The following is a 16,917-nucleotide window of genomic DNA, read 5'->3' on the forward strand; positions in this document are numbered from 1 at the left end:
GGAAGACGGCCCCGGGAGAAGGCGTGCATTTCCGTGAGAAGACAGATGGAAGGAGGACCGTGTGCCACGAATATTAACGTGCCGGAAGCCCCGAGACCAAAATGAGCAAACCCGCCTGACTTCCCGTCTCATGTGTCTAAGAAAAGCACGGCTCTCTCGTCCACAGGGACCCGGATGCCGTCCCCGCACTTTGCTCGGGGATGACAGCTCCCTGCCTGACAGGGGATTGGGGGAGAGATGGAGCCGGTGATCCGGCACCAAAGTCCAGAGGTGCTTAGAGAAAGGTGCTCCGTGTGAATGTGGGGGCTGGAACCCGACAGAGGTACTTCTGAGAGCTACCAGGCAGGCGCCAGACCAGAGCCTCGCCAGGACGGCTCCAGCCTAGGCAAGAATTTTCTAGAAAAACCTACATGAAAGGAAGAAGAAACAGGCGGGAAGAAAGGCCTGTGACTGGGACGCCCACGGGTTCTGTACCCAGGCTTTTCCAGCTGCGGCTCCGCCCATCACAGCACGCGGGGGGAAGCCGCAAACACACGCCACCGCGGAAGTCACTGCCTGTGACCAAAGGGGACACGCTCCATCGAGACCTAGGACTCCACGGCGACAAGGCTTCAGCATGGGTCAGAGGAAGCGGACAGTGAGTCACCCAAGGGGCCGGCGAGGCACTGCAGGCTTCACAGCCCTCCCGGCACTTACCTTCGGGGTCCAGAGGGACTCAGCTCCGCGCTCCCCGTCGCTCTGTAGGCCCCTCCTCCCCTTCCTCCCCTTCCTCCCCAGAGAGCGAGCCGCGCTCTCCCCGCCCAGCAGACGAGGCAGCCGGCACGGGCTGGGCAGCCCCGACACTCACTTGACGTGATGTATTCCGGAGCCTTCCCGGGGCTCAGGGGCACGGCCTCCTCGTAATAAGCTTCCGGGAGAGAAGACGTCGGGAGCGGTGGCGGCCCGCCGTCGGGGGGCTGAGGAGAAGAAGCGGAGACACCAGAGATCAGAACTGTCGCCAGAAACTTCCGTGGCGTGCACTAGCAGGTGCTGCCCAGCACTCCCCCTTTCCTTGCGACACCGTCCCACAGGGGGGTTCTGAGTTCAGGCCCTGCCGGGGTCCCTATTGCTTCCCTGCCACGTCCACCCCGGCCCGGCCCTGGCCGTACCCCACCGGGTCCACGCCAGGTCGCCAGCGGCCAGCGGCCGTTCGCACCCCGGCACAGCCTGCTTCCGGGGCAGGGGCGGACTCGCCGCCCCCTCTCGGGCCCTCCCCAGAGCCGAGAGGGGGGCTCCCCTCCCCCGCCCCCCACAGCACTGACCCTCCTGCGTCCCCAGGGCTCCGGGGCGCGGGAACCGTCCGGATCCGCCGAGAGGCAGTAGGTAGGCAGCGGCTGGACAGACGAACGTGGCCGGCCCACGCTCCCACCACGCCCCTCCCGCGGCCACGGACGCTTTTAAAGAATTAGAAAAGAAAGTCGCCTACGAGCTGCTCTCTGAGAGAAACTTCTGTCGAGAAGGAGTCCGCCGTGGCGGAACCCAATCCCGCCGCAGTTTCTGGTCAGACTCTGGGGCTGAGGCACCCTGGTTCTGAGGCCGTACCTTCCGAACACGCGAGAGCCGGCGGGGACTGAGGCCGCCTTCTTCCCTCGCACGTGCCCGAGGAGGAGCACGTCCTCACCTCGCGCCGCACGGACACCCGGGAGTTTGCCGCTTCCCTCACTCGCCGGTCCTCACGCCGGCAGACGGCGGGGAGGGGAGGGCAAGGAAAGCCAGCGTTTGCCAAAACCTGCTACCCGCCCGGAGCCATGCCGGGCGCCTGTGCGTCGGCCGCGGGTGGCTCAGTCAGCCGCCTCCGGAGGCCTCCGCGGCAGACGTTACCTCAACTCACGCATCCCAGACACGGAGCGTGAGGCCGGGGGTCTAAACGGCCTCCCTGAAATCGAGCTGGGCTTTTTCCGACACCAGGCCTGTCCACTGAAGACCTTTTTGTATTCACATCCTCTCTCTCCCTCTTGTGACTGGTGCACACGACCTACATCCAGCACATTAGAAAGACGTCACTGAGAATGGAACAGAACAGTGGCCCGGACGGACGATCCACCAAGTTAAGTGTCCAAGCACAACACGTTTCGAAGAAATCCTAAGGGTTTATACTAACTCTCTAGAACGTGAGACTCCACCACGGAAAGTGCAACTCAGCACCGGATCCAAGAAGTCCTTTGTGAATGACTAACCCCCCACCGTGCATCCAACCCACTCCTTCCTCTCGCCAGACGAAGGGTCATTTTCACAATTTTCCTCCATCTGCTTGAGGCCCGTTATCTGCCCTCCGCCCCGGGCCTGCGCCCCGGACTACACAACCCCCGTCTCCTCGCACGGCCCCCGCCGGGCTGCCTTCCCGACTGTCGTCACTCTGTGGTCGTCCGCCGGACGGCACCCAGCTCCCTCCTATCCTCCCGAAAAGGCAGTGCTTAAAACGGAACCCGCTACTCTGCCCCAGGCCAGGTCTGAACAGGAGCCCGTGCCCGGGTTAAAATCCCTGCTTGTTACTCGTGGAAAAGAGCTGCCTGCCTCACTGTGTGTCTCTATTCATGCAACACAGAGGGTTTCAACTTCCTCTTGGAAGTTGGAACAGGCCAATTATTCATGGCCTGGGAGAGCGTTACGAACAGCTGACTCAAACAGACGTTTAGGAGGAGCACAGACCCCGTTCCTATAGCCGCAAGCTACGCTAAGCCGCACAGGGTGAGGGGCTCCCCTCCCAGCTGACGGGCTCCCGCAACTGACTCGCAGCCGCTGCTGCTGGTCGCGGGTTTGGCACAGCTTCTCGGCAGGTGTGCCCTCAGGTCCCATAACTCCACCTCTTGTTTCCGTTAATTTTTTTTAATGTTTTATTTTTGACAGAGAGAGAGAGAGAGAGAGAGAGAGAGAGCGCGCGCGCATGAGAGGGGGAGGGGGAGAGAGAGAGGGAGACACAGAATCCCAAACAGGCTCCAGGCTCCGAGCCGTCAGCACAGAGCCCGACGCGGGGCTCGAACTCATGAACTGTGACATCGTGACCTGAGCAGAAGTCGGACACTCAACAGACTGAGCCACACAGGCGTTCCCCCCCCCCCCATAATTCCACTTCTGGAAACGCATGGCGAGAGGGCCACCAGTCATGAGAGCAAAAATGTGTAAAGATGTTCAATAAAAGCTTAGTTAGCAAAATCTAAAAACAATCTCAAAGTTCACCAAGAGAAGAACGCTTAGGTGTGCCGACCCACTCGCGTGCAGACGTCAGAAAGGTCAGCACGCACCTGCTACGGTCGCTTTCTTGGCAAACCTTCCCTGGACTCTGTTCGGTGGGAGAAAGCCGGCATGCCGGAGCCCTTCGTGGAAAATGTGTGTGTTTAGGCTTACACACATACACAGACGGGAGGTCATTCACCAACGTGTTAACAAGCATTTGCATATCTGTGTGGCTTGGCTCGTCCACGTAATATTTACCGCTTCTAAAATCAGTAAAAAATTAAGCTACCTTGGCTTCGAAGAAATACCCCTCAAAAACATCATTCTTACGGGGGAACACCCTCTCTCTCCCCAAAGGGCCTACACTCCACTCCCAAATACTCCTTATCCTGGAAATTCTGGGTTTCAGTCAGAGAAACCACGGCTTGTTAAGTAACAGCAAGTGTGGGAAAGGCTAAACAGAGGGACCCGAGCCGTTAGTATCGTTGCTTTCAGAGGAGAAGCTTCTTTCTGAGCCTTTTCAATAGTAAGAGTTCACTGAAATCACCATTACCAGGAATTTTTGGAGGGTGGCTGGGAGCCTGGGTGGCTCAGTGGGTTAAGTGTCAGACTCTTGATTTTGGCTCAGGTCATGATCTCACGGTTCGTGAGATCGAGGCCCTGGTCAGGCTCTGTGCTAACAGTGCACAGCTTGCTTGGGATTCTCTCTCCCTCTCCTCCCCGCCCCCCCACCTCTCCCCCACTCACACACTCTATCTCAAAGTGAAAAACAAACAAACAAACAAACAAACAAACAGGAATTTTTCTAAGTACAAAACACAGAAGGCAGATTTCCAAAAGGGCTCATGGAAAACCAGAGAAGGCAAGGGGAAGGAAACAGGCGTCTAGCACAAAGAAGATGAAGGCCAATTCGCTGGCACGGACCGCGTGTGGGGCCAGCGCCGTCCCGGGGCCGCGTCACCTCCCCGCAGCTCTGGGCCCCGCTGTCCTCACTTGCAAATGAGGGCGCCTGTGACGTCCACCCCAGCTCTCGGGCTCATTCCGGCGTTCCTGTAAAGCTGCAGGTCAGCAGGCCATAACGCCACCTTGACTGGTCTGGAGAGTCCCGGGAGAGTTGAGCTTGGGGCCTCATTCTGTGGTAAGGACACCAGTCTCTGGCCAGGGCGGCCTCTGAGGTGCACCTTCTAACGGCGACACCAATCGCCAGCGTGGCGCCAACCTGGACCGTGCATGCTGCCCTCGATACAGAAGACAGCCAGTCTGCACACAGAGCCTGGCCGCTGTCCCGCCCCCGCCCCCCGCGTCTCCTGCGCTGGCCCCACAAACCACCCCCACAGCCTCTGCAGAGACTTGGGGAGACGCGCGAGAGACCGTCCTCCTGGAGGGATGACTGACCCCTGGTTGCTTGGCCGCGCCCCAGACACGAACGGACCGGCACCACACCAGTCACTAGACATCGTCAGATCCACGGAAACATTTCTCCCTCGAATTGATACTTCAGAGAAAGTTACTCCGTAGCTTAGGAACTCTCTCCTGCCTTAAGGTAAGCTTCTCCTCCGAGGCGTCCATGTCTTACTAGAGGAACCCGCACCCACGGCTGGACAGAAATCCAATCTACAGGTTTGCTTGGCTCTCCGCATCGGCCATAATCCAATTCCTCTCTTTCTGGAAGGAAAAGCCCATCAGCATCTGCCTTTGCTAATTCAAGGAGAAGCCTTCAGGGACCTATTTTCCCATTGATAATAATAAATATCATGTTTATATAACTGTATAGTAGAAGCGTAATTATCATCGTTATTATGACCCTTTCAGCAATAAAACAATGGTACCTGTCATTTACTGCTGGCCTACCGCATGCCAGACATTGTTCTGGGTACTTTATATGTGTTTTCTCCGGTTCAGAAATTAACACTGAGATACTGGTATTTTGATGATGATTTTACTTAATGAGGAAACTGAGGCCAGGAGGGGGAAGGCCCCCACACGGAGGTCACACACACGCGGAGCTCACTGGTGGAGGAGCTGGAGGCCGGCTGGAGAGGCCCGGGGCTGAGCTGGAGGCCGGGGACCGGGACACGTTACACTTCCGTGCCTCGACCTTATCCCACTGCACCTGCTGCCATGCCCGCCACAGGAAGGAGCCTACCAGCCCGCTGAGGCGCTGGGTCCAGGGTCATTCCCACCCTCTCCTCACAAAGGCGGCCACTCCACCTGCCCAGCACCCTTCGGGGCTCCCTGTCTGTCACGCTGCTCCCCACCACCTTCCCTGCTGCCCCAACCCGTCTCTCGGGCCTCTGCGGCAGAAACGATAAGCTAAGAGCCCTGATTCTAGCCAAGAGTCTGAAATCACCTGGAATCACTTTTTTGTTTTCAGTTTGTTTGCCGGGGGGGGTGGGGGGGGAGGAGAGGGAGAGAGAGAGAGAGAGAGAGAGAGAGAGAGAGAGAGAGAGGGAATATCCCAAGAAGGCTCTGACCTGAGCTAGAATCAAGAGTCGGACACGTAACTAACTGAGCCGCCCAGGGGCCCCTGGAATCACTTTCTGACTTGAATTCTATACATACGTTGGGCACCCAGATTGTTTTTCTGGTTGGTGTGACTAAAATCCATCAAGAGTAACATAACGTGAAATAAGAACATCAGAGTTCAGGGTCGAGGTCTGTTACACATCAGCAAGAGCCTTTTCTAGCTGACACAGCGTTTGGGAAGCACGGCAGGGCACCCACGCGCGAGCGCAAACCTCCTTCGGGCAGCACGGCTTCGTGGCGAAGCTGTCCGCGCCGCTGAGCGAACCTGAGGACTGGCGTGGAGTGACCATCGATGGTAACAGAATTTTACAGTCTAAGCAGCCAAAGGGGTTCGGCCCTAACAGCAAGCATTTTGAGTAAGTACGCTTCCTGGCAAAAGGCAAGTTTTCGCCCAGGTCACACCCTGCAGATTCGCATTCCGCTTAGCACGTGCGTAAACAGTGGGACCATATTCACACTGTTCAGTTTCCTGTGGCTTCATTCACGCGTGGCAAAGAGTGGAAGCCCCGCGGGGCCGTGTCCTCTTCCCCCTCCTCCACCAGCGGGAAGGCATCCGCAGGGAAGGCCAAACGGTCCGTCGGGAGTATAAACAGGATACGTATCTGGAGTGCGGCCACACGTTAAATTTTTAAAAGATGCCACAGGAATTACACAGGAGACTGAACTCCTCAGGAAGACAAGGGGGGGAGAAGAAGAAGAACAAATGATTCATGTTCACCAAGAGGATCACATCTGATTTCACCAGGAAATAAATGGCTTTCTTGTTTTAAGTCTTGGGCTTTGGTCTCAACTGTGCAACTGGAAAAATACTTAACTTTGTCAGAGAACCTCAAGGAGCCTCGTAATCTCATCTGTCGGACAAAGTTGCCGTGAAAGTGCTTTAGGAAGCACGGTGCAGGGGCGGAGGGGACGCTGGGACCACACTTGACAGTTCCACAGAGCCGGAAAGCAGAGCGGTGGGTGCCGGGGGGCGGGGGGCTGCCTTCCTGGGGACAGAGTTTCGGCTGGGGAGGAGGGACAAGTTCCGGGGACGGAGGGTGGCGGGGCAGGGGGAGCTCCCCAACACTGTGAATGCACTTGACACACCGAACTGGACACCTAACGATGGTTAAAATGGTGGAGCTTAGGTCATGAATATGTTAACACCGCTCCAGAAGGTCTTCATTATTATCCGCTGACATAATAAGCGATCACCATTTATGAACTCTGGCCCTAAAATATCAAAGAACTCAGTGGCTCTCTCACACCCCACCCAAATACCGTGTGGCGCTCGGCCACTGAATTACCGAATGAAAAGATTTCTAAATGCCTCAACTGGGCAGCACACTGACGACAGCTCTCCTCGCTCAGCCGTGAAGACCTGAGAGTCCCCGGGTTTGGGCTCAGCGCTGTTCCGCGACGAGGGGGAGGAAGGAGTCACCGCCGACGGCACCCGGCCCCCCGCGAAACGGCCCCGTGAGCACAGGTGCCAGCCGGCAACCGTGTCCGCGTGGACGTGTCCACCGTCACAAGCGCTCTGCGCCCTGGCCACGCATGGAGCGCATCGGCGTGACAGCTGCGCACTGTGGTGCGAAACCACACGGACCTCTGTGGAAAAGCACAGCTCTTCCCAGAAGCCTTTTATCAAACAAACCATTCCTTCGGCCCATTCTAGTCTCCGTCGGAGAGCAAGGGGGTGCGACCAATCGCCCCACGCTTGCGATTTCGAGGCCTTGGGAGAAGTTCCGAGCGTCCACACTGTTGCGAGCACTTCTGAAGACTGATGGCCACACTGAAGGACCCCAGGTCACACGGGACGCCCTCGGCCGCCACCACATTTCCTCCCAGGACGGAGCAGGAACACTCAGATGTTCCCTCGGTGCATGGGCGCATCGTCAATGCTAACAAGACTTAGGGACGCGCTCCCCGACCCTGAGAAGCCATAGGCCTCTTCTGCACAGCACGCGGCACACAAAGCAGCACAGAGACAAACCGTCTCCACAAAGTGCAGACTTCGCTTGCTTAGAAGGGTGTGGAAAGGAGCCGCTGCTGTTCAATAGACCCTCACGGTCCCCTGGGGAGACGCAATGACGGGCAATGGTCGGTGGTAGTTGCATACAGCCCTGCTGGGCACTGAAAGGGACCGCTGACCTTTTTTAGGTCAAAGATAACTCATCTCTAACAGTTGTTCAGATGGAGAAGAGGACGTGGCCGGAGTATCACATATCTTGCCCTACGACACATTCTTCAGCCTTTCATGGGCGGCGTAGACGGGAACCCCCACGGGCGCCTCGGGACGAACCCCTACAGCGTGGCAGCCTCACGGGCAGGCCCCTGGCCAAGTCACTCCCCGGCACACGGAGCCGCGTGCCAAGCTCCAGGCCACCCCGCCTTCCTTGGGGAGCCGTAGGCCATGGCCCAGCGGCTGCCTGTCCTTTCCACCTCTGCCCCAGCACCTGCTAGTTCCGCTGAAAGTCAGCCTGCCACCAGCAAATGACCGACCGGCCAAAAGCCAGCTCACCAGGGGCAGACTGAATCCACTGAATGACAGACCGGCTTCCTTACTGGATGATGAATTCACTGAAGCACCATCAGAAAAAGACAGTGGGGCCATCCTAACCCACCTCTACTCCCCGGACTTGCTGACGTGACAGGCTTTCTTCATTCCCTCTGGAAAGCGCCCTGACGGATGTCCAGAAAGTGCTCAACATCCATGGTCGACAGGCTCCTCTCCAGGGTGCCCCCTGCAAAGGGTCCCATCCACTGAGTTGTACGTGCACCAGGAGTCAGCCTCGTTCCTTAAGCACTTACACTCCTTATAGCAGTTATTGATGTTAACGTGATTAACTATTACACAAATAAGCCAGTGAAATAATGAGTGCAAAAGGCGAGGTGATGCCTCTTTGAGACGATGCTCTTTAGAAAGCTTCAGTCAGGGGGCACCTGGCCGGCTCAGTCAGTGGAGTGTACGACTCTTGACCTCAGGGTTGTGAGTTCGAGCTCCACACTGGGTATAGAGATTACTTATCAAAAGAAAGAAAAGAAAAGAAAAGAAAAGAAAAGAAAAGAAAAGAAAAGAAAAGAAAAGAAAAGAAAAGAAAAGAAAAGAAAAGAAAAGAAAAGAAAAGAAAAGAAAAGAAAAGAAAAGAAAAGAAAAGAAAAGAAAAGAAAAGAAAAGAAAAGAAAAGAAAAGAAAAGGAGGAAGAAAGAAGGAGGGAGGGAGGAAAAGAAAGGTTTGGTCAAGACAAACTACAAAGGAAGAAAAGAAAACCATTCAATCAAGGGAGGGCGTGTCGACTGCGAAAGAACAGCACAGCACTTGAAGCTAGCTGCACAGGCTCCAAACTCAGGCCAGCTCACAAGTGTACATTTTGCTCCACTTTAAGGAAACAAAAACCGAAAATCACTAACTGCCACAGGTAGAGATGACGCAGAAAAGACTAGAAGAATGCAGGGCGTAGCCCCTGGCCCCACATCACAATCCCAGGAGAATCGTAGCAAGGAACATCCTGGCTTAGAGGCTGCGGGAAAACCCCAGATACCCATGTTCTAGGCACCAGTAGGGAGAAATTGTCCATGGGTCAGACTCCTACTCAAAAGCTATTCGTTTAAATGTAATATATTTAGGGGTGCTTGCGTGGCTCAGTTGGTTAAATGTGTGACTTCAGCTCAGGTCATGATCTCACGGTTTGGGAGTTCGAGACCCGCGTCGGGCTCCGTGCTGACAGCTCAGAGACTGGAGCTGCTTCGGATTCTGTGTCTCCCTCTGTCTCTGCCCCTTCCCCACTCACACTCTGTCTCTCTCCCTCCCTCCCTCAAAAATAAATTTAGAAAAGACATTAAAAAAATAAAAATGTTTATTATGAGAGAGAGAGAGAGAGAGAGAGAGAGAGAGAGAGAGAGAGAGAGAGAGAGAGGGCACGAGCAACAGCAGGGGAGGGGCAGAGAGAGGTGGGGAGAGAATCCCAAGCAGGCTCCGTGCTGTCAGCGCAGAGCCCAAGGTGGGGTGGATCGCATAAACCATGAGAACGTGACCCGAGCTGAAACCAAGAGTCAGACGCTCAACCGACTGAGACCCTAGGCGCCCCAACCAACATTGTTGATTACCCCACTACCACCAATAGGAGGGCTCCTCGTGCACCTTAGACCAGGACGGTCTGCAGCACTGCAGCCAAAGGCAGGGACAGAGCATAGGCCTGGCACGGCAAGAAACAGGAGCGAGAGAGAGAGAGAGAGAGAGCACAAACGAGCGAATGAATAGCAAACTCCATCTGAGAAAAAACCCAGGGGAACGGGCTGACTATTTGGTGGCCAAAATGGGAGAAAATGCTGGCTATTCAATGAGCAGGCTTTGTCTGCAATTGAAACCGAAAGCGGCAATCTGTCTGGTCTGGACCAGGTCTCAGGTCTCAGACTGAGACACGGGTCTCAGTCCAGACCAGGTATGTGGCACTTTACGTGGCAGCCGAAGAGTCCACGACATTCACAGAAGCGTCCCCACTCTCCGATCTGAACAGCAGCGAAGAAAGACAAGCCACAGTGTAGGGAGGGCCACGGGCTCAGACCAGGAAAGCACACGTGAGCCGGAAGATAAGACCCAGAAAGGAATGAACCGCTGACCTCCATCCTGTTCTGCCTCTTTCACACAAACGACCTGTATGAGGACAAACACTTCTGGCCTACGGTTCCGCGTTACATCTAAAAACAAATGACAAGTCACAGTTTCTACAACAAACGGGATGAGTTTTAAGAAGGAAACGAATAATTAAAAAAGAAATTTATAAAGAGGGAGAAACACATCATGTTAAAATGATAAAACACGGTGCATAAAAATCATATATTCAATACACTCTCGACCGCAAAAAGGCTAAGTGTGTAAAACGACAAGTAGGCAAGCTACACACGAGAGCCCCACGTGTAAAGTAAACTTTCCTGGTGGCCGCGGAAATTGATCAAGTTGACTTTATTGCTGTAACCCCGTGCACACGAGCCACTTACAGCACATCGGGATTCGGACCTGAGGCCTGTGGCCCCCCCGCCCGGACGGCAAGGGTGGAGGAAGAAGGCGCCTCTCCCAGGAAGAAGGGAAAGTGGGTGACTTTTATTTACTTCTGGGGCTTTCCCCCCAGTTCTCTTCTGTGATCTTGTTGAAAACGCAGCACCGAAGGCCCCATGCGGACCTAGTGGATGAGAAGGTTCGTTTTCACAGGATCCCCGGGGATTCGGGGCCGTGAAAGTCTGGGAAGTACGGCTCTCTCCAGGAGCGGCAGGCCCTTGCGTGGGGCTTGGCACCTGCCAGGAACCTTCTCTAAGCACCAGAGACCTACCGTCTTGGGACGAGCTCACCGTTACCCTATCAGGCTTCCGGTTCCGGACACCACATTCTCTGCTCCGGGAGCCATGCCTGCCTCGGCTGTGCGGCCACACCCCAAAACGGTAGCGTTGAGAAAAGACTGGATTTGAATCCAAAGAACCTGCTACAATTTTTGCCTTTCCTGACTCTCGTGTGGTGTTGAACCAACCACGTATATTCACTGACCTAAATTTCCTGGTCTGGAAATGGGTGTGCGTCCTAGTCACATGGTCAGGTGCTGTAGGGGTTCTCTAAGGTCAAGCTGTGAGGATTACATGAAATTTTAAGTGGAAAAATACCGAGTGAGGTGTGTGATACGCAGGAGGGAGCCGACAGGTGCTAACGTCCTCTGTCCCCTCTAAAATGCTAACTGATGGGCGTCTAGTGGACACGGGCCACGACGCGGGGACCCAGGCGGAGACAGGCCCTGCTCTCCCACAGCCCTTGTCCTGAGGGTGAGATGGTGACGTGTCCCTGCTGAAAGCAAACATTAAAAAGAAAACCGTCGAGTAACCAAGTTTGCTCTGGTCCTGACGGCATGTCCAACGTTCCTACGTGAGCACACGAGAACGCAGCAAGGCAGGAAGAGCTAAGTGGCCCGTGAGAAGGTGCATGTGAGAGCACCCCAAAACGGCCAACGTAGCAAAAGACTTCCAAAACAAATTCTGGATGCATCCAATCCAACCCAATCCAATCCAACACACATTCCTGGGATGTGGGTGTATTTTTTTGCCCCGGAAGAAGCATGACAATGAATATTAAAGTGTCAGACTAAGGTATTCAACTCCAGAACTCACCCAGATGGTCAGGTCCCTAGACTCTGCTGCCACTGTTGTGCCTGCTAAAGCCTCTGATTTTAATTAAAAAAAAAAAAAAAAAAAAAATCTGACCTAAGAACAGATTTCCACGGACCTGGAGCTCCAGCCCTTGTTAAAGGAAACACCAGCCTCCCAAGGGAAGCTACGTGAACAGCCTCCCGCTCGCAGCCCTACAAACCACTCGAAGGAGAGCCTCTAGCAAGACGAGGCCTCCCTTCCCCCAGACCCGAGCCGTTATCACCTGCCTGGAGCCCTGAGTAGCCCGGGGCCCGGGGGCTCTGCTGCTGCCCCGGGGGGACCCTTCACTCACCAGCCACGGCTGAGGGATCTCTGGCAAAGGCATCTGGGGAGGAGCCGGCAGGCTGTTGGGGGTCTCTTGCTTCTGAACATGGTCTTTCACTTCGAAACCTGTGAGCATCAACCAAAACCACAGAACTGAGGTGGGGGGTGGGGGGCGCTAGCCGTTCTCACTCCCTCGGCCCCATCGTGAATGCTTTGCAAATATTTGTTTTCTCTAATCGTGTACAGCAACTTTGTCATTCTCCACTTCACAGGTGAGGAATCTACGGCTGGAAAAAAAGGGTTACGGAACTCACGGAGACACTAGCAGGTGCAAATGAGGGAGCGGCCACCAAAGCCACGTTCTTCCCAGAGCCACCGGCCTCGCCAAGGTGAGATGCTTTGCCTGAACTTCCCCTCAGGTCAGCGATTACCTGCGGACTCCGGGGGCAGGCGCTTCCCTGGGAATCAGCACGTGTGTATTAGGTGCCCTCTTTTGTTCTCATTTTTTAACTTTTTTTATTTTGGAGAGAGGGAGGGAGAGAGACACAGCATGAGTGGAAGACAGGGGCAGAGAGAGAGAGAGAGAGAGAGAGAGAGAGAGAATCCCAAGCAGGTTCCATGCTCAGTGCAGAGCCTGACACGGGGCTGGATCCCACGACGCTGGGATCATGAGCTGGGCCAAAATTAAGAGTCGGACGCTCAACCGACTGAGCCACCCCAGCACCCCTGTATTAGGTGCCCTCTTAAAGTCAGACACTGGGACAGACGAGCGCGGTGAGTGCCATGGCTGGTGTGAGCTCACGCTCTCAGTGGGTTCGTATTCAAGTTGGGAAGACAAGTTTACACACAAGTAACTCTTAGAAACAACAGTGAGCACCAGGTCAGCGAAGGCAGGAAAGTGGAAGGAATCGGGTTTCATATGGGCACGGGACTATCTATCTATAGGCCAGGACCCACCTGGAAAGACCCACAAGCACAGCCACTCGACAAGGTTCGCCTGCACTGGGCCGCATGTGCTACGCAGGCAGGAAAATGGGCTGTGAAAAGCCAGAGCCCTGACCGCCAGAAGCTGCGGTGGAGAATTCTGGCACGGAACTAGCAACAGTGAAAAGACAGAAAAAGAACGAATGGGAATTCTACCACTGAAAATAATCAGCGGACAGGTTCAAGGCTAATTAAAGAGTGGAGGGGAGAACAAGACAGGTGGAAAGCCTCGGAAGCACGTACAGAGCACAGCATGAGAGACAGAGGGTCGGAACCCACCGGGCAGAAGGAGACAGGAAGGGGCATCGGGGAAAGCCAACAGCAGCTCCCAAGGCTGGAGGCCCACATGCGGTGGTGCGTCCAGACCGCCTGTCAGGAACAGCCGGGCAAAGGGAACACGCAGAGGGCGTGGGGTTGGAAAGTGGGGCCCCTTCCACCCATAAAAGCCACAGGAAAGGGACCCCTGGGTGGCTCGGTCGGTTGAGCGTCCAACTCTTGACTTCGGCTCAGGTCACGATCTCACGGTTCGGGAGTTCGAGCCCCGCATGGGGCTCTGTGCTGACAGTGTGGAACCTGCTTGGGATTCTCATTCTCTCTCTCTCTCTCTCTCTCTCTCTCTCTCTCTCTGCCCCTCCCCAACTCACTCTCTCTCAAAACTGAATAAATATTAAAGGGAAAAAAAAGCAACAGGAGAAAATCACAGCCAGTGATCGTGGGTTTACCACATGTCAGACACTGTCTGGAGGTATTTTATGTCATCGCCTCTGACTCCCACGACATTCGTCCGAGGCGGATGCTCCCGATGAGGAGAGGAGTGTACAGAGACGAAGTAAGTAGAGTGTGGTCACCGTCAGCTCCTCAAAGGCTTTGCCCTCCCACGCAGGGAGCCCGCCAGCACCGGGCACACAGGGAGGCCCTCGGGGACAGCGTGGTGAATCGATAGGTTCATATGTTAATGAACAAACGATCGTGTTTACATGGTGCTATTGAAGAAGGTTCAGACGCAAAACAGACCCTGGAGGAAGAAAGAGGAGACGCACCTTTGGATGACTGTATCCTCAGCAGGATGTCGGTAATCACCGCCTTTTTCTCCCTGACGGTTGACGTTAGGTACTCGTGGTCCAGGAGTTCAAGAAAGAGACGGAGTTCAACTATTAACTCTTCCATTGCTGCGAACAAAGGAGAGAGGAAGGACACTGTCAGACCCACTGGTGTGCACACGCCACAGGATAAATGCGTTTCATTTCAGCTGGACTGGGTACAGTGTTCCCATGTGCAAAGCAAGTTTGCCGAAGCCAGGCGGACGAAGATCCAGGCACCACCTTCTAGACAAACACACTGCTTTGCTCGGCTTTGACGCGGCGAGTTTCGTCTCGGACAAGCTCCAGAGCCGTGCTGCCAACAGATGGAGCCGTGACCCAAAAGCCCGATATCGTGGGGTCAATCGCATATTAAATTTCAATGTTGAGAAGGAGCTGGCAGTTTGAAACGCCAAAGAGTTTTCAAATAACCACTAGGACGTGGTTGCAGAAACTCAACACTCAACTCTGCCTTTGTAGGGCTGCTTCCATCCCCAAGAAGGCCGTGAGCATGTCTGTGCAGTTACGAGAAAGATGCCGATGCCAAGAAGGACTTGGGTGCGGGCTCCTCACCGTGTCTGTCCCTTATAGGATCAAGGCAGACTCAAGACCAGGCTACGTGGCTGAAGTCAGCAATTGACGTCTCATGGCGTGAACCTTTCAGGGACCCCAAAGCCCTTGTAGGGTGTGCAGGGGCTCCAACTATTTTTATAGTACTGAAGCTTTATTCTTCTTGTCCGGCATTAATGGTGCAAAGGCAAAGAGGCTTAAACTGCCACCCTCTTAGCACAAAGCAAAGCAGGGACGGCAAACTAAACTTGTGGCCACTGTATACCTCACCACACACTGACAGTAAAAATCAAAATGTTACTTTAAGAGTGTTTTGGGGGGCAGCTGGGTGGCTCAGCTGGTGGAGTGTCTGACTCTGGATTTCTGCTCAGGTCATGATCTGTTTGTGACTTTGAGCCCCACATCAGGCTCTGTGCTCCGTCTCTCTCCGCCCCTCCCCTGCTCACGCCCTCTCTCAAAATAAAATAAACTTTTAAAAAGAAAGAGCTTTGACGGAGTGGTACGAAGCGTCCGCCCCAGGGGATGCACGTTTTTGGCATCCTGTACGATAAAATGGGAAGTAGGCAAGCAAGCAGCCCCTCCACGCAGACTGACAGACAACGGGGGTCAGAGGGCAAGCACGCGTGCACTGTTCGAGGTGCCGGTCACACTAAGCCGCTTTGTCACGGGGCCCCAGGAAGAAATGATACACGAACTGCAAGGACACAGACTGAGTGTACGACTGACATCTTCCCAACAGGGAACAAAATGACCTAATCAGGCCAAGGTAAACAACGGCAGCGTCGGTTGCCAAGGGTAAAATTTGAGCTTCCAAATGGAAGAGTGAGAATTTCGAGCACTTGTAGCCACCACCGTGAGCACGACAGCTTCTCAGCAGAGACTTTCCCGACCAGAACGGGAGTGACACTGACCAACAGGCCTTTCTGATACGGTACAGAGCAGCAGGTCAGCCTTTGGAAGAGCCACACAACCCAGTGAACCGTGACGTCACAAAATCACACACGGGCAAAGATCCATCTAACGTACAAAATAAGCTGAAATGTTCTAATGTAACGGAGGATGAAGTGTTTCTTGTCTGATTCAGCTCCAGATTCCACATTGCAACTAACACACTAAGAAACTACCACTTGACAATTTTTGGTGTGGTATCAAAGAAGAATATTGACAGTTTCCTGAAAAGGCCCTGAAGTACTCTGACCGTGGGTCTGTGTGAGCCAGATTCTCTTTATGTGCTCCCTCTAAAACAATGCTTCACAGCAATCTGAGTGCAGAAATAGATACAAGAATCCAGTCATCTTTATCAAACCAGATATGGGAAATACTTGCAGGAATCTGAAACACAGCACTATCTCACAAATTAGCTTGTTTTGGTCAATGTGGTTACTTTTCATAGACATATATTATTTTTAAATGAATTAAGAAATTCCTTAAAAATCTGCCAGTTTTAAATTATAATGTGTACAGATAAGCCACACATCTTCAGTATTTATTTTGAAACCAAAAAGTCCTAAGCAAAAAGGTTTGAGAACCACTGGTCTATGGGATTCTTTCCAAGTCTACAACACTCTTCAGGACTAAAGATCCTAACTGAGGCCATGCTGTTGAAACTACAGAAGCTCTCATAATTTTAGGTACGTGGATGAAGAAATGGCAAATGAGTCCAAAGTAGGCAAGGTGTATCCCTGGGCTATTCACTTTTCCTAATTGAACGAGTTTCCCTCTATGAAATGAAGAGAGAATGGATTGAGTAAGTATTTACTTAGTCAAACACTGACTAAAGGTTTCATTAGTCAAACAATGTCTTGATGATTCTAAGTGGAAAACAATCTCATCTATACTTTAAAAATGGTGGGCTCCTAGTGTTGTTCATAGTGCAAAAGGTGGAAACAACCCACATGTCCACTGATGGCTGGACATGGCCTATACACAACAGAATATTCTTCAGCCTTGAGAAGGAGGGACATTACGACGCCTGTTACAATATGGATGAACCCGGAGGACCTCGCGCTCAGTGAAATACACCAGTTACAAAAGGACACATACTGTGTGATTCCACGTATGCGAGGTACTTACAGGCATCAAAATCATGGCGACAGAACGTGGTGTCTTCCGG

General features: G+C 53.7%; 1 protein-coding gene across 7 annotated transcripts in view; it reads right to left on the reverse strand.

Moving 5' to 3' along the window:
• The window catches only part of AFAP1 (actin filament associated protein 1), a 146,512-nt gene that overhangs the window by 70,103 nt on the left and 59,492 nt on the right, over positions 1–16,917 (reverse strand). For all 7 annotated transcript variants that reach the window (XR_009259775.1, XM_058723175.1, XM_058723173.1 and 4 more), the window contains 3 exons: positions 14,196–14,324; positions 12,200–12,297; positions 848–956 (listed from right to left, as the gene is read on the reverse strand). Coding sequence is in view for 6 of the 7 variants with exons in the window: in XM_058723173.1 (XP_058579156.1) it covers positions 848–956; positions 12,200–12,297; positions 14,196–14,324 (336 nt within the window). In the remaining variant the exon portion in view is untranslated. The remainder of the gene's footprint in view (positions 1–847; positions 957–12,199; positions 12,298–14,195; positions 14,325–16,917) is intronic.

Source organism: Neofelis nebulosa, chromosome 3 (genome assembly GCF_028018385.1).
Source record: "Neofelis nebulosa isolate mNeoNeb1 chromosome 3, mNeoNeb1.pri, whole genome shotgun sequence".
Classification (NCBI taxonomy): domain Eukaryota; kingdom Metazoa; phylum Chordata; class Mammalia; order Carnivora; family Felidae; genus Neofelis; species Neofelis nebulosa.